This window comes from Bombus affinis, chromosome 3 (genome assembly GCF_024516045.1).
Source record: "Bombus affinis isolate iyBomAffi1 chromosome 3, iyBomAffi1.2, whole genome shotgun sequence".
NCBI lineage: Eukaryota > Metazoa > Arthropoda > Insecta > Hymenoptera > Apidae > Bombus > Bombus affinis.
In genome coordinates, this window is record NC_066346.1 from 3,064,896 (window position 1) to 3,081,668 (window position 16,773).

Genomic DNA, 16,773 nt, shown 5'->3' on the forward strand with positions numbered 1-16,773 from the left:
GCGGTTTTAAGGAGAAGTAAAATCTCGAGAGTATCAAAAAAAAGAGGTCGCATTCGTAGGCCGACAGCGTTGGCCTGCAATTTTGGCGAATTGAAATTTTGTCAACGATCATATCCGCAGAGGCTGGAGCGCAGAATCGTATGAGAAGTTGGCAACGTTGTCGACGCTGGCTGGTGAACAGGCGGCGGGGCTTGGATATCAACCAATCAGAAACGTTGCTTGAGCCTCCCCACGTCACTCCCCGCAATCCTGCCGAAGCTTGAAAATCTGTAACGGACGCCGCTGCCTGGGCATATTCGTTTCTGGGCTCTCGTGACGAGTTAGCGTGTATCTCGTCGTTAGTTCGATTATCGCAGTAAGCTTCGAAAAAGACCAAAAAGCTACCGAGCAACATGAGGGAAATCGTCCACATTCAAGCTGGCCAGTGCGGTAACCAAATTGGCGCAAAGGTGAGTGTTTCGAGTTGAAAAATATTCGAAATAATTGAATTCGTGGCCGCGTGGAAAAGGAGAACGCTTCTTTGTTCGTAGCGTCGCGTCGCGTTGTAGTTGGTGCTAGTAGAATCCTGTCTTTCGTATATGTTTTATATATTTTCTGCATATCGTATAACTGTAACTATTACTATAATCGGAACGTAGAGAAATGAAAAATTCGAATGTAGTGAAAAAAAAAAAAAATGAGACTCGCTTGATTCGCGCATAGATATCTTTCGAACGTTTGTCTTGCGTGTGTGTGTATGTGTGTGTTGCTTGAAGAATCTAAAACAGGAAATGACTTAAAATTCATAAAATCTTAACGAGACCTATTTTGACGAAAGACCGTGTTACACTCGAGCTACGTGTACGTGTACCACTGGCATGCGAAAAAACGGCAACCTCGCTCGGTCGAAGACCTGTCATGGCGACAGAACTTCGCCGGCCGGCTGGTATACTTAACGGTTTTTTTCCCGTCAGCCCGTCTCTTTTCTAACGAAGCGTTGTCGTCAAGTGTTTCAAATATATATTCCTTAACTATTTTATCTCTCTCTCTATCATTTATCGTAAATGTCAATGCACTTTTCAAGAGAAAATGCTGAAAACCGGTATCCGTTAAAAAATTTATACATAAATGTTTTACTTAGCCCTTTGAGCATGGGCGTGGTCTATCTCCGGCGCCGGGATACACCGGTTGATGCGGCAACGGAATCGAACCTGCGGTTGCGCGCGCAGTCATTCTCCTCTCCTCTCCTTCTCGTTCTATCTCTTTCTACCATCGACATTCTCTCTAGTGCGCACGCACACATACATGCATACATGCACAGCAGGCACATACACAACATATCAGTTGTAAATTCTTCGTTCACATCTTTCCGTTTTTTATGAGTTCCATACAAAATTCATTTTCACGTTTTCGAACGTCATAGTTATCTCGTTTATACTACAAAATATTTTGTATTATTTTTTATAAAATCAAATCCTATCTGTGCTGCAAATAACTTGGTACAGGATGCGAATAGCAATGATAAAATTGTTTATTAATTAAAAATTAATTAAAAATCCGAGTTAAAAAAATGTAACGTAAAACGAATTTATATACTGAGATTACGTTATGTAACATGGATACATATATATACGGTATAACTATTACAACAATTTACTTGTGAAAAAAGCGGACACGTAGCAAGTAATGCAGTTGTAGTTTACGCTCTCATAGTTTTCAAGGTTGTTTCATTGGGTCAACGTCCGTTTCCTAAATTACCCACTTCGATTCGTAATATTATATCCGTAATATCGATTTTTTAACAAAAATGTTTTCTTGTAAATGTTTTATTCAAATTATGATCTCTGTAGCGTGATTTACCAACCACTCGACAATTGTGCAACAGTTACAATTACCCATTTAGGGATCTTGGTAATCCAAGGACATCGTGTATTACGTAGTACGGTGAAACGTCTCCAAATACAGAAAGAAGCTATCCTTTCGCCATTTTCTTTTGCGTTACCTCGCTTGGTTTTAAATTATTTTATGTTGGCAACAACAGACTGGTGTCTGGTAGTAACCCAGGTATATCGATCCTCTCTCAGACTATATATTCTTTGGCCGCCATTTTGTGCAACATCGTTCGTACATATAAAAAAATCAACGTTCGAGCAATGATAATAATCATCCTTATGCCGCACACGCGAAAAATTTTTACTTTGTTCAAATCTTCCAAAAATATGGGGAAAGATAATTATTAAATAAATTAAAACAATTAGATATATTAGATTCTATATTCTATATGAATCAACGATGGTATCACTTTACCGATTGCCCAACTACCTTTTTTATCATAATTTATGACGCTAGGTCATTTTTGTTCTCTTTTAATCTTTATGAACATACTAAATATATAGGAACTGTCGTAATTCAGTTGATTATGGCTCGACATGTTACATGTATCTACAACGTTATGATAAATATCTCGACTTCCGAAATACATATGTATGTATATGTACAAAGCGGAATGAATAGATCTCAGAAGGGAGCAAAGGAGAAGCCAGAGTGCATACATAAATCGAGTGTAGCGCCTTATGATAATTAGACAAGATTGGTATTGCAGTCATCATTTCTATATATAGCGATGACATTGGTGACTCATCTTACTACGACATTGTACATATATCGCGTGTATAATATGTCGCCGGTAGTGGGAGATAGTAAGATTATGCGCGGACAGTGTTCACTTCCTATTAATGATGATCATATATGATTACGTTGGTTAAATAAATCTATGTAGGATATTATAGTTTCCGTAGATGTATTATAGTTAACATTACCGCTGTACCAATCGTCGAATGCTTGCATTAACATTAGCGTTATTTCAAAATATTTAACCAGAAATTATTGCATGATCGTAAGTTGGAATAAATAGAAAGGAGCGAGAGGGGATGTAAGATATAATCAGTTTGAAGGTGACGCCAATTAACGTGGAAACATTACCGACCTATGATAACGTCCATATCGTATCAACGATATAATTTTGTAATGATTTCGTATATGAAACATGAACTCGTGCGTTACATGTTATACATATATTCGTACATCTTATCTGTTATTCTATGCGCTATGTCGATTATTGGATAATATCTTCTATTCCGTATCCGGTGATATAACTTCTATATTCGACATTTTACAATAGAATATTTGTCTACATCATTGGTTGGTATTTCGAGAATGCATCGATTTCCAGAAATATACTGCTGCTGCAAGGTCTTTGAACTACGGTTAGGAGAGGTTGCGTGCACAGCAGTCGTGTGTTAACTAGTAGAGAAGGCGCACGATTACGCCTTGCATTTGTTCGTTGCATGCTATCCATATTTCGCATTCGTCCACGTTTAGAAGCAATTAATTGCCGACGGTTATAGACCAATGATCATCTCTCTAGATTCGAATAAAATGCGCGTATATAAATTAATTAATCTTCACTGGTGAGGCCGGTTCCAATGATTCGTTAGCAGCATTGGAATAGAAAGAAAAATGCGCACGTGTGTACATGTAGTGTAGGTAGAAAGAGGAGAAGAGAAAAAAACGAAAAGAAGAAACTTCCATCCTGGCTGCGCCTTAATGACCGCTTGTATTACGATTAATTACACGCGAGCTATTTGCCGGCGAGGTCGTTGAACCGTTCTTCTCGGTCGATAATACGGAAGACTGAAAACGGATGCAGGGGTAATCGTGAGGAGAAAGCATCGACTAGCACCAAGTACGATTTCTTTCTCGAGTATCCGCGCACGCGTTCTTTCGTGTCTAGCATTTAAAACGCGAAGAATCGTTAAATCGTGTAAATGATTTTTAACAAATACGAATTATCGTTTGTTACAGTTTTGGGAAATTATCAGTGACGAGCATGGTATCGACCCAACCGGTACTTACCACGGAGACTCCGACCTTCAGTTGGAGAGAATCAACGTATACTACAATGAGGCGTCCGGTGGTAAATATGTACCACGTGCCATCCTCGTTGATTTGGAGCCAGGCACCATGGATTCCGTTCGCTCGGGACCTTTCGGACAAATATTCAGACCAGACAACTTCGTATTTGGGCAGTCCGGAGCTGGTAACAACTGGGCGAAAGGCCATTACACCGAGGGCGCCGAGCTGGTAGACTCGGTCCTCGATGTAGTCAGAAAAGAAGCCGAAAGCTGCGACTGCTTGCAAGGTTTCCAACTGACTCACTCTTTGGGTGGTGGTACTGGATCCGGCATGGGAACGCTGCTCATTTCGAAAATTCGCGAAGAATACCCCGATAGAATCATGAACACATACTCGGTCGTACCGTCTCCCAAGGTATCAGATACCGTCGTGGAACCGTACAACGCAACACTTTCCGTACATCAACTGGTAGAGAATACGGATGAAACTTACTGTATCGACAACGAGGCCCTTTACGATATTTGCTTCCGCACTCTGAAATTATCTACACCCACCTACGGTGATTTGAACCATCTCGTCTCCCTCACGATGTCCGGTGTCACCACTTGCCTAAGGTTCCCCGGTCAGTTGAACGCTGATCTGAGGAAACTCGCCGTAAATATGGTGCCGTTCCCCCGTCTCCATTTCTTCATGCCAGGATTCGCACCACTCACCTCCCGCGGCAGCCAACAATACAGAGCTCTCTCTGTACCCGAACTCACTCAACAGATGTTCGATGCAAAGAACATGATGGCGGCATGCGATCCCAGGCATGGAAGATATCTCACAGTAGCAGCAATTTTCCGTGGCAGAATGTCGATGAAGGAAGTCGACGAGCAAATGCTCAACATTCAAAACAAGAACAGCTCCTACTTCGTCGAATGGATCCCGAACAACGTGAAGACAGCCGTCTGCGACATCCCACCTCGCGGCTTGAAGATGTCCGCCACCTTTATCGGCAACTCGACAGCTATCCAAGAGCTGTTCAAGAGAATCTCCGAACAATTTACCGCTATGTTCAGGAGAAAAGCTTTCCTTCATTGGTACACCGGCGAGGGTATGGACGAGATGGAATTCACCGAAGCCGAGTCGAACATGAACGATCTGGTTTCGGAGTATCAGCAATACCAAGAAGCCACCGCGGACGAGGATGCGGAATTCGACGAGGAACAGGAAGCGGAAGTCGACGAAAATTAAACACGTACTCCCTACTTTACTCTACTCTATCTACCATTCATCCCCCCATCCTTGTCCTTTTCGCTCTCGTACTGCTTCTTAACTCTGCGTTCATTTCTCTTTCTTTTTTCCCTATTTCGACTCCTTTTTTTATTTCCTTTTTACAGTCTGTTCAGGCGCGCTTTTTTCATCAGTACCCACCACCACACATACACATACTCCTCGCATTTGAATAATTCGTACATAAAAATCCTTTTTTATCGTCTTTTTTTCTATACCATTTATTTGGATTATGTAGTTCGCGAGGCGCGTCTTTGTATTCAGTGTATAACCGCTGTTGCGGCCAGCATCATCTTTGAATAAATTATTATCATATAAGTGTACGTTTTTATAAGAATCCCTTATTATTTTCGTACTATTCTATCGTGTTCGGCGATTCATTCTTTGTATTTATAAAATTACATTGTAGGCATATGTTTATTTATATTTGTCCTCTTCATTTATTAACTTTTATACTATGACGAAGATCTGAATAAAGTAGATCATTAATTAAAGAAGTACTAAGAGAGGTATCATAATTAATATCCAGTTACCTCAATGAAGTACTTAACTTCGAAATCAGTTGGTTTCGCCTAAAAGAAGGAAGAAAGCTACAAAATCGGAACAAAGTAGAAATTTGCTTCGAGATTCATCGATAAGTTGCGCTTCGATTATTTTCACGTCATTGGAGAAATGATCTCTAAATATTCAATGCAACATCTGCAAGTACGTACGTACTTAAATACTTGCGGTATAACGTAGAAATCGTAGGACGTCATTAGCAGCATTAGTAAAGATATCAGATGGTGTCGCCATCTGTTGAAACGAAACGATTGTCATAATCGTCAAACGATAGGAACGACCTCTACTCCGATATTTTTATTTACGGATGCGGTACCAATTAACCACAAAAAGGAAATCGATGTCAATCACAAAGGAAATGTTTGTATATATTTACTCAAATAGTATATGCTAATTAGCAATTTGTCGTGTATAAATTGTAGAGAAATTATATCGTAGACTACAAGTAATTGGTTACAGGAAATTCGATAGAAAGACGTATAGGTATGTGTACGTACGATGACTTGCGAGCACTTTGATGTCTTCGCGATATTTAAATACTTCCGAATCGTTACGAATGATCATGTTTCTCTGTACAATTTTCTAGCTTTTGTGGACAGGAAGCGATTAATCGCGAACAGGACGTAGAAAAATTGGAAGATTCGAAATTTTCCGGAATCATACTTAGGATGTGAAGTTTCTAATTTACACGTATGGGATAGGATAAATTTAACGTGCATTTAAGAGTCTTGCTAGCCGACTAACGGATTAACACAGTTAAATAAATGGAATCGGAACACCGTATCTCTCGGCGGTCCGCCACCTTCGTACTGCTCATCGACATAAACATCGCGGCGAAATTTGACTCGCGAGATCTCCAAATCTTTCCGTTTCATGATTCTTTAAAACATAACTGATCGATATGACGCGAGGGCTCACGAATCGATCGTCGCGTTATAGTTTTCGATAAAGACGTTGACAGCGAAGTTGAAATCGCTCGAAAAGCGACGGAAGAACGCGTATCGTCCGTATGTGGAGGTAAATTTTCTTGGACTAATTGTAAGGCGGCAGACAACGACCTCACGGAATAGAAGGTATGACTCATCGTCCGGCTATACGAAGCGGCGTAGCGCGATGTCTCGCTTCGTGAATTCGACCAAACTCGAGACGGTGGTTACCAATTACCGCAACTCATGTTCCATTCTATCCTCGATTCCAGCGACATAACCTGCTCTGATTTATCGTATCTAGATATTACTCGATCGAAGATACAGTTCGTCGTCGTTATGAAACGTCCTTTTCGCATGCGTAAGATGTGGATAGGAAAGGGACAGGAAGGCGGAGCAGAAGAAGAAGATAGGGATATCTTTTACTGTCTTTCGAATCGATACATATCGATTTGGGCTATTAAAAATCGGCAAACTTCAAAGCTGGTCGAAAATAAGTAAAATTGGTGAGGAACGGACGTACAGTGGAACATAAAGAGGAACAAGGTCGATGGCACGAGTCGGGGGTGAAGAACACAGGGAGCGAGTTACAATAATAGAAAAAGGGATTTTACAGCGGCAGGGGATCGTGAAACGATAGTAAGCGCAGCTGGAGAGAAGCAACGCGACTATCGTGTCCCTTTCAACGGGAATAACAACCAAGAATGACGAGTGGCGCACCACGTTTTAAGAGTGACTCACGAGACGAATGCACTGCCAGTCCCATTTAGCTCTCGCCGGTTGCTTTCCTTCTTTTTCTCGTTTTTCTTCTTCGCTTCCTCTTTTTGTTCAAACGATATCGAAAGAACGCGTGAAATTCTAGCGACGGAGCCACGCAAATTCGATCGAAGGTTATCGAACAATTTCCGTAAAATATAGCGCATAGTAGCGAAAGACATTCTCGCGATCGAGTTACATTTCCGCTGGATGCGCTTTGAGTCCATCGAACCGGATATCCTGCTGTTCTCGGCTGCCCAGTGGACGGTTCTTTTTTCGAGCGTGCAAACGAATCATCGTTGCACGAAGCCCCGTCTAGGCTCGCGAAAGCATCGATCGGAGGTCGATCGGATCGCGTTGTTAGGACGCGTGGCTCGAAAACGTGGAAAGACAAACGAAACGTAGGAAGAGAAAGAGAAGAGAAAATGTTTGGGGGACCGGAGGGTTAGCAGCCGGGAGTCGAACGCGATCGAGCTGACGAGTTATCGTCCTGTGGAGGCTGTCGGTCGGCACGTCGCGTCGGCTGGTCGACTCATGCGACGTACCACGCCGGTTGGAGAATCTTCTCCCCCTCCGTGTGGTCCGTGCTGCCAGGCTAGAAGCGCATCGCGTAACCGAGTGGAGAGTCGACCTCAGGACACCGACACGAGCACGTTTCCTCGTCAGTTTCGTTTCGCAGGCTCCACTCCACTGGTGCACTCCTGCGCGACACTCGTCCGTACTCGGTTCGCTGCACACGTTCTCTTGCAACGCACGCCACATACCGAGGACGTTTCTTCGCTGTGAGTCTATTCTCTCGAGCTTCGACCCTTCTCGAAGGATATCAATCAGCGGAGCCGTACGCTTAGCCGGCCCACCTATTTTCTCGGTTCGCAAAGGGAACGCGGAGAAAGGCCAGTTTCGAAATGAGGGAAATCGTGCATCTGCAGGCTGGACAATGCGGAAATCAGATCGGTGCAAAGGTAGGTCCACTTTACTACAAGGTGATTCTCTCGCCGGAGACTGCGAAATGATAGGCCGCCGTTGGCCCGTGCGCATATGTTAGAACTGAAAATAAGATTGCAAGCGAATCAATACAAATCGATACGAAACAAGCGATACCTTCGATGTCAGAAGAACGTCCGATCTTTTTTTAAGAATCTTAACGAGAAGATCACCCTGTATCACCTTCGCTAGTTCGCCGGATGTACGTACACCGATCTTCGTTATACTCTTTCCTTTGTTTCCTTCGGACTTTCTTTGGAATTTTTCCCTCCTTTTCGCAACTTTTCTTTTCACGAGTCCATGCTAAACGAACATATTTCATGCTCCTCCTCCCCCTGCTCCTCCTCCTCTTCTTCTCTCTTTCTCTGTCTTCCTCTTTGTCCTTATTCTCCGTACACTTGGGCCGAGCTCTTAATCGAATTAAAGATAAGGCGTCGGCGGTGGCAACAACGCGACACGACAACGGTGAGCAATGAGATGGAATTTGAAGTGTCTCCTACTCCAATCTGTTCGCGACAAAGGGCCATTCGCTTCGCTGACGCTCGAGAACCGAGCGCAAGCATTTCGACCGTCCCCCGAGATCGTTCGTGCTCCGTCGTCGCCTAATCGAGAAATTCAAGCAAATAGGTAGAATTCTCCTTTGAAAAGTATCCGCGATACGTAAACGTACGAAACAGTGGAACGCCCTGTAGATGGTGCGCCCTTTTCATTTTCTTTGTCTCTGTACGAACGAGTTAAAGGCACGTAGCGGGCGGTGTTCCGCCCTCGATCTACAGGACGACCACGAAACTCCGCCATGTGGAAAACGACCGGCTGATCGGTCAACTGTAAATCGCATCTAGAACAAAAAAGACTCGTTCGGGCGATCGGAAAGAAAGGCGGAACGTAACAAGCGCGATCCTAATTGCCAGCACCGTACCGATAATTAAGCGTTCCACGACTTTAACATAGCGCGGCCGAGTTGCGCGAAACGAAAAGGCAAACGAAACGAATCGTACCTATCTTTGTCGTTGTCGCTGCCGCCGCGCCGTCCAGAGAATCACGATGTATAGATGCTATTAATAGAAGCGAGAGAAAATAGCGAGGGCGAGACAAATGGAGAACGTAGAGCAAGGGAAGCTATGCTCGATGAGTTTACTCGGAGTTGGCAGCAGAGTCACCATTAATTTCCTGTGTATTCGTTTTTAGATGAGCCGTGCGCTTTTCTCGTTATCTATCCTTCGCGAAGTAGCTCTCGCTTTGCCGTTACGTTCAGTGTACCGTAAAGGAGAAGAAAAACAGAGACGAACAGAGGGTAAAGGATGGCGATGAGACGAACGAGCGACTATCGTTAGAATTTCCGACATTTGCCGACGAATTTCTCTTACACGCGTCGTTACTTACGTTATAGTTCTGGGAAGTAATCTCCGAGGAACATGGCATCGACCAATCGGGCATCTATCACGGAGACAGCGATTTGCAATTGGAGCGAATTTCCGTCTACTATAACGAAGCTTCTGGTAAGACAAATTTTCTCTTATTTTTCTTTTTTTTTCTTGCTCGATGAGAGAGAGAGAGAGAGAGAGAGGGTGACGAACCCTTTAAAACACGAAGCACGAAACACATTCTCGGAAGGCCGCGGTCGAGCAGAAGAAAGTGCTGGATCGGGGTTCGCGAATTTCGCGCGCTCTAAAATAGAAACGCGGTTGCTGCGACATGGTGGAACGTAGGAAAAAACGAACGACAAAGGCGAACGCGCGTTCTGCGACGAAAATAGCCGCTTTGTTCGTTCACCACCCTTGGCTTTCGACATCCTGGACGAGAAAGATCGGACGAACTCATGCTCGATCCAACCGTGGAAAACAGCGTATAATTAAGTAGCGTACGATTCGAAAACGGTGCGCTGCGCGTTTCCGTCGACCATTTAAAGTACGAGTTAGTCGCGACGTTGGTTTCGGTGGAATGACAATCGACGTTTCGAAGCTGTTTAGTATGAAGGACGATACACGCGGCGCATTGGTTTCGGAAGGCAGGAGCGCGTGTCCGGCTCATTCTTCCATTTATGGATCGAGACCGAAACCGAAACGGAAGCGTTCTTTTATCGACCGTGTTATTACGTATTGTTGCAGTGGCGACCTCGACAAACGGAGGAAAGTACGTGCCGAGGGCCATTCTCCTGGACCTGGAGCCAGGAACAATGGACGCCGTTCGATCAGGAGCGTACGGCAAGCTGTTCCGGCCGGACAATTTTGTGTTCGGTCAATCCGGAGCGGGCAACAACTGGGCGAAGGGACACTACACCGAGGGTGCGGAATTGGTCGACTCGGTTTTGGACGTGGTCAGGAAAGAGTGCGAGAATTGCGACTGCCTGCAGGGCTTTCAGCTGACTCACTCTCTCGGTGGGGGCACCGGATCCGGTATGGGGACGCTGCTCATCTCCAAGATTCGCGAGGAATACCCGGATCGGATCATGAACACGTACTCGGTGATGCCGTCGCCGAAAGTGTCCGACACGGTGGTGGAGCCGTACAACGCTACCCTGTCGGTTCATCAACTGGTCGAGAATACCGACGAGACCTACTGTATCGATAACGAAGCGCTCTACGACATCTGCTTCCGTACCTTGAAGGTCTCGAATCCTAGCTACGGCGATTTGAATCATCTGGTCTCGTTGACCATGTCCGGCGTGACGACTTGCCTCAGGTTTCCCGGACAGCTGAACGCCGATTTGCGAAAGCTCGCGGTCAACATGGTTCCGTTCCCGCGTCTGCACTTTTTCATGCCCGGCTTTGCTCCGTTAACCTCTAGATCTATGCAACAGTATTCAGCCCTGTCGGTGCCGGAGCTAACGCAGCAGATGTTCGACGCGAAGAATATGATGGCCGCCTGCGACCCCAGACACGGCCGATACTTGACAGTGGCCGCCGTGTTTCGTGGCAGAATGTCGATGAAGGAGGTGGACGAGCAAATGCTCAGCGTGCAGAACAAAAATAGCTCTTACTTCGTCGAATGGATCCCGAACAACGTGAAGACCGCCGTTTGCGACATTCCGCCCAAGGGTTTGAAAATGTCCTCGACCTTCATCGGGAACACCACCGCCATTCAAGAGCTGTTCAAGCGAATCTCCGAGCAATTCACAGCGATGTTCCGTAGAAAAGCCTTCCTGCACTGGTACACCGGCGAAGGCATGGACGAGATGGAGTTCACCGAGGCTGAGTCGAACATGAACGATTTGGTCTCGGAGTATCAACAATACCAAGAAGCCACCGCGGAAGAAGATTTCGAAGCCGAGGAGTGCGCCGACGACTTTGAGACTTGCGATCAAGAGTAAATCGACTGCTGATCATTTCCTCCGAAGGAACTATTTTTCCACCGAACGAGACGTTTCTCTCCTTATCCTTGTCCTTGTCCTTATCTTTCTCCTCTTTTCTCTTCTCTCCTCTCCTTCTCCCGTCTCCTCATCGTCCGCTCCGTTCCATTCTCTCCCTCTGTGGCGACTTTCGTCTCGATTCGGTGGTAGCTCTCTGCGATATTTCTGTCTCTTTTATACTTTTGTACGTAAAAAATAGATTTTATGATCGGGAGGCGTTTGCTGCGGCGACCGGCGAGTCGAGTGGCTCGGCCGAGCTCCACACCGGTTGCCGCATCTCGCATCGCGACTATCGAAAAGTGAAAAAATAGCGGAAAATTTGCACGGAGAAATCATGGGTTATCCCTGGCTCGCGAAGGATAGCGACTTTACCAAACACCAAAGTACCCGAACCAAAAATCTACTCTGTTCCGTTGCATCCACGGCAACGATATCGTATGCGTATTAATAGTGGCACGCGTTTTGCAATGTGTAGCGCAAGTTTGTTCCTTGCAAAAATATACGTTTTTTTCAATTATTTTTCTTTCCCCCTCGTATCGTTCCCCGTATCGTTCCCGTACCATTTCCCATGTCATCGATCGCACGCTCGAGCGATTCGGGTCGACTAGACTCGTCTCTCGACGATCAATCCTCGTACTCCGCCACCGGATCCTCGACGAAGCTGGTTTCCGTCGTCGCTTCTTGTTGCCGCTGATACTCCGAGACGAGATCGTACATCGTCGATCGGGAATCGGAAAATTCGGTCTCGTCCATTCCTTCGGCCGTGTACCAATGCAAATACGCCCGTTTCTTCGTCATGCCGTCGAACGCGTCCACCAACCTTTTGAACGGTTCCTGTATCGCCGTCGTGTTCGATACCATGCTGGCGTTCATAGCGAGTCCTCGCGGAGCGATGTCGCACATCGCAGTTTGAACGTTGTTCGGTATCCACTCGATGAAATACGGACTGTTTCTGTTTCGTATATTCGACATTTGCTCGTCGACGAGCTGCAAGCATACCAAAGCGATTGGGTTTTATGAACGAAAGAGCGCGCTTCTCTCGGCCGCATGCGCGCGCTATTAAACTAAAGCAGCTGCGTTTTCCGACCTTGGTCGACATTCTGCCTCTGAAGATGGCAGCCACCGTGAGGAATTTGGCCTGTCTCGGGTCGCAGCAAACGAACATGCTGTTCGCGTTAAACAACTGCTGCGTCAATTCCGGTACCGAGAGCACCGTGTACGGGGCGGCGCTTCGGGAGAGGAGGGGCGCGTATGCGGGAACGAAAAAGTGGAGCCTCGGGAACGGCACTAGGTTGATCAGTAATTTTCTCAGGTCGGTATTTAATTGGCCGGGAAATCTGAAGCAAGCCGTGATTCCTGACATGTAACTGGATACCAAGTGATTCGCGTCGCTGAACGTTGGCGTGATGATCTTTAAGACGCGCATGCAAATGTGATGCAACGCTCGATTGTCGATGCAGAACGTTTGATCGGTGTACTCGATCGATTTGCCGAGAGTGAGAATCGCGTTGTACGGTTCTACCACCACGTCCGACATCACCGGAGACGGTATCACGCTGTAAGTCTTGAGTATTCTCTCCGGATATTCCTCCTTTAGCTTGGTCATTAGCAACGCGGTCATTCCACCGCCGGTTCCGCCGCCCAGCGAATGGACTATTTGAATACCTGAATATCAAAGCAGCGAGCCAAAACTAGATATGCACGATATTACGTATACGCGGCGGCGATGACGACAACGACAGCGACCACGGCGACTACGAACCTTGCATCAAATCGCAAGCCTCGGCTTCCGTGCGAATCAGATCTAACGCGATGTCGGCTAATTCGGAGCCTTCGGTGTAGTAACCCTTCGCCCAGTTATTCGCCGCGCCAGCCTCACCCGACGCAAAGTTGTCGGGTTTGAACAGTTTTCCGCATGGTCCGGACATCACCGAGTCCAAGCTTCCTGGATCGAGATCGACCAGAATGGCTCTAGGAACGAATCTACCACCTAAAAAAAGTTTTATCCGTTCGGCGTTTTTTTCGTTCGCTTTTTCGACTTCTCCGAGACGATACCTGGACCTTCCACAAAATATACGTTCATCCGTTGCAATTGGAGCTCGGACTCCCCTTGAAACATTCCGTCCATGTTCAGACCGTGCTCGTCCGCGATTACCTCCCAAAACTACGAGACAAACATCTACCGGTTGCGTGGCGTGATATCGTTTACCGAAAATACGGTTAGTAAATGCGCGCGGGCTTACCTTCGCTCCGACGTTGTTCCCACATTGGCCGATTTGCACGTGTACGATTTCCCGCATTTTCTCTACCTTCAGTTTAAGTCTACCAACGATTTGTCAACGAAGAATGTTCGTTCGATTTGGTCCGGAAAAGGAAAGGAAAGAAGGGAATAGTTAAAACGTCACGGATCCGCAGAGTCAAGTTCACTCGACTGACCCGTCGTGCGCATCGTTTCGATTTCCAGAGATTCGAGCGCTCGATCGACAGCGTCGCGTCTGTTTCGCACGCAACATCGCCAAAGATCGATACATCTCGATATAATTGTAGCGCGCATGCGCAGGCGTGCGCGCCCGCTCGGAACCAAATTCCATTGAAATTGCGATGCCATAAAGAATATCTATTAAACGTTCAACAAAGATAATACAACGTTTTCTAAATTACTTACAAAATATGTATACGCGTGTATTCGTGTATATGCTGTATGTGTGGGTGTACGTGTACGTATTTATATAATATTATAAGGGTATCATGCGAGCATTTCTGGTGGCATGTGTGTGTACATATACATAGGTAAAAATTCATCGAAAATAAGAAACGTAAAAAGGTTAATGTACAAATGAAAAATCAGCTGATCGAAAAATACGGTACAAAGGTAAGAAACTGGGTATTTCGCGGTGGTGGCGTTCGATCGAACGAACGGATGGATCGACGAGAAATTTGCGCAGCGGCTTCGATCGGCTGGCTTCCGAAAGGTATAGAAAGGTGTCGTCTTGTTTTTCGTTGCTCATTTCTCCGTCTCTTCCTCCTCGTCGTACTCTCCGTCGTCCTCCACGGTGGCTTCCTGGTATTGCTGATACTCCGAAACCAGATCGTTCATGTTCGACTCGGCTTCGGTGAATTCCATCTCGTCCATACCCTCGCCGGTGTACCAATGAAGGAAAGCTTTTCTCCTGAACATAGCGGTAAATTGTTCGGAGATTCTCTTGAACAGCTCCTGGATAGCAGTCGAGTTGCCGATGAAGGTGGCGGACATCTTCAAGCCGCGAGGCGGGATGTCGCAAACGGCCGTTTTCACGTTGTTCGGGATCCATTCGACGAAGTAAAAGCTGTTCTTGTTTTGGATGTTGAGCATTTGCTCGTCGACCTCCTTCATCGACATTCTACCGCGGAACACCGCAGCCACCGTTAGATATCGTCCGTGTCTGGGATCGCAGGCGGCCATCATATTCTTCGCGTCGAACATTTGTTGAGTGAGTTCCGGGACCGTCAACGCTCTGTACTGCTGGCTTCCTCTAGAGGTGAGCGGCGCAAAGCCAGGCATGAAAAAATGCAGACGCGGAAACGGAACCATGTTGACCGCCAACTTCCGCAGATCGGCGTTCAGTTGTCCGGGGAATCTGAGACAAGTGGTTACTCCCGACATCGTCGCCGAAACCAGATGGTTCAAGTCCCCGTACGTCGGGGTAGATAACTTGAGCGTGCGGAAGCAGATGTCGTAGAGCGCTTCGTTGTCGATGCAGTAAGCTTGGTCGGTGTTCTCGACCAGTTGATGGACCGAAAGGGTGGCGTTATACGGCTCGACCACGGTATCGGATACCTTCGGCGATGGTACCACCGAGAACGTGGTCATTATCCTGTCGGGATATTCTTCGCGGATCTTGGAGATCAAAAGTGTGCCCATACCGGAACCGGTACCACCGCCCAACGAATGAGTCAGTTGGAAACCCTGCAAACAGTCGCAACTCTCCGCTTCCTTTCTCACCACGTCGAGCACCGAGTCCACCAGTTCCGCGCCCTCCGTGTAATGTCCTTTCGCCCAATTGTTGCCCGCTCCGGACTGACCGAACACGAAATTGTCCGGTCGAAAGATGTGTCCGAACGGGCCCGACCGCACCGAGTCCATCGTACCGGGTTCCAAATCGACAAGAATCGCGCGCGGTACGTACTTCCCACCGGACGCTTCGTTGTAGTACACGTTGATCCTTTCCAACTGCAGGTCCGAGTCTCCGTGATAGATGCCGCTCGGATCGATGCCATGCTCGTCAGAGATCACCTCCCAGAACTGATATTCGCAAAAGCGTTATCGAGTGCAAAAGCTGAAAGTCGAACGCGAACGCGGGCGCGAACGCGAAAGGTTAGTCGGTAGCTATTTTCACGATAGGGAGCTCGATCCTGATATACCGTACGTCTTTCCCCGAAACCCGAAAGAAAACCCGAGATTCGTTTGACTATTCGCAAGTTTCGCGAGTACGACACTAACCTTGGCACCGATTTGGTTGCCACATTGTCCAGCTTGAATGTGCACGATTTCCCTCATCTCTGTATCGCGAGGAAAACGGCGGAAGAAAGGAAAAACGTCGCCGAAATTTCAACAACGGCCAGATCGAAATTGCCGGAACATCCACGGAGGTGATGACGGTGACGGCGGCGACGGCGGTGGTGGTGGTGGTGGTCCGTGATCGGTAGAACGTCCAAAGACGAGGCACAGATCCGTGACTCCTCCTCGACTCGACGATGGCCTTGTCGCTAGCACGTCCAACGCATTTCGCGCAAACAGAAACAGACGAACGTTTGTTTCTCCTTGGCGACGCGGAATCGCGTCTAATCGCGATCCTATTCGCCATCAATTTTCATTTCTCAGTGGCACGTCGCAACAATCGTCAGAGCCGATCTCGTAACGACCAATGGAATTCACAGAAAAACGGCGAATGGAACGGAGACGAATAAACAGTATCTGAAATACCGACAGACAGGCGCGCGCATATCTATCTATCCATCTATCGTAGATACGCGACTGATCGTATCTAC

The 16,773-nt window shown here is 46.6% G+C and overlaps 4 protein-coding genes across 4 annotated transcripts; 2 read left to right on the forward strand and 2 right to left on the reverse strand.

Annotated features, from left to right (window-relative positions):
• Positions 1-263: 263 nt before the first annotated feature.
• On the forward strand, positions 264-5,487 carry LOC126914469 (tubulin beta-1 chain). The gene is made up of 2 exons (XM_050718485.1): positions 264-449; positions 3,844-5,487. The coding sequence occupies exons 1-2, from the start codon at positions 393-395 to the stop codon at positions 5,128-5,130; spliced, it is 1,344 nt and encodes a 447-aa protein (XP_050574442.1). The 5' UTR covers positions 264-392; the 3' UTR covers positions 5,131-5,487.
• A 513-nt stretch (positions 5,488-6,000) lies between these two features.
• LOC126914467 (tubulin beta chain-like) lies at positions 6,001-12,262 on the forward strand. The gene is made up of 3 exons (XM_050718481.1): positions 6,001-8,374; positions 9,787-9,895; positions 10,505-12,262. The coding sequence occupies exons 1-3, from the start codon at positions 8,318-8,320 to the stop codon at positions 11,704-11,706; spliced, it is 1,368 nt and encodes a 455-aa protein (XP_050574438.1). The 5' UTR covers positions 6,001-8,317; the 3' UTR covers positions 11,707-12,262.
• Positions 12,263-12,369: 107 nt separating this feature from the next.
• LOC126914495 (tubulin beta chain-like) lies at positions 12,370-14,227 on the reverse strand. The gene is made up of 3 exons (XM_050718528.1): positions 13,508-14,227; positions 12,833-13,410; positions 12,370-12,732 (listed from the first exon to the last, which is right to left on the reverse strand). Exons 1-3 carry the CDS (start codon positions 14,043-14,045, stop codon positions 12,370-12,372), a joined length of 1,479 nt encoding a protein of 492 aa, XP_050574485.1. The 5' UTR covers positions 14,046-14,227.
• A 371-nt stretch (positions 14,228-14,598) lies between these two features.
• LOC126914471 (tubulin beta chain-like) lies at positions 14,599-16,770 on the reverse strand. Its single transcript, XM_050718488.1, has 2 exons — positions 16,226-16,770; positions 14,599-16,027 (listed from the first exon to the last, which is right to left on the reverse strand). Exons 1-2 carry the CDS (start codon positions 16,280-16,282, stop codon positions 14,750-14,752), a joined length of 1,335 nt encoding a protein of 444 aa, XP_050574445.1. The 5' UTR covers positions 16,283-16,770; the 3' UTR covers positions 14,599-14,749.
• Positions 16,771-16,773: the final 3 nt, after the last annotated feature.

Coding starts and splice junctions, on each gene's coding strand:
- LOC126914469 (XM_050718485.1), top strand. CDS start 393: ATGAGGGAAATCGTCCACATTCAAGCTGGCCAGTGCGGTAACCAAATT. Junction 450..3,843: donor GTAACCAAATTGGCGCAAAG/GTGAGTGTTTCG, acceptor CGTTTGTTACAG/TTTTGGGAAATTATCAGTGA.
- LOC126914467 (XM_050718481.1), top strand. CDS start 8,318: ATGAGGGAAATCGTGCATCTGCAGGCTGGACAATGCGGAAATCAGATC. Junction 8,375..9,786: donor GAAATCAGATCGGTGCAAAG/GTAGGTCCACTT, acceptor CTTACGTTATAG/TTCTGGGAAGTAATCTCCGA. Junction 9,896..10,504: donor CTACTATAACGAAGCTTCTG/GTAAGACAAATT, acceptor GTATTGTTGCAG/TGGCGACCTCGACAAACGGA.
- LOC126914495 (XM_050718528.1), bottom strand. CDS start 14,045: ATGCGGGAAATCGTACACGTGCAAATCGGCCAATGTGGGAACAACGTC. Junction 13,411..13,507: donor GGCTTGCGATTTGATGCAAG/GTTCGTAGTCGC, acceptor TTTGATATTCAG/GTATTCAAATAGTCCATTCG. Junction 12,733..12,832: donor GAGGCAGAATGTCGACCAAG/GTCGGAAAACGC, acceptor GTATGCTTGCAG/CTCGTCGACGAGCAAATGTC.
- LOC126914471 (XM_050718488.1), bottom strand. CDS start 16,282: ATGAGGGAAATCGTGCACATTCAAGCTGGACAATGTGGCAACCAAATC. Junction 16,028..16,225: donor GCAACCAAATCGGTGCCAAG/GTTAGTGTCGTA, acceptor TGCGAATATCAG/TTCTGGGAGGTGATCTCTGA.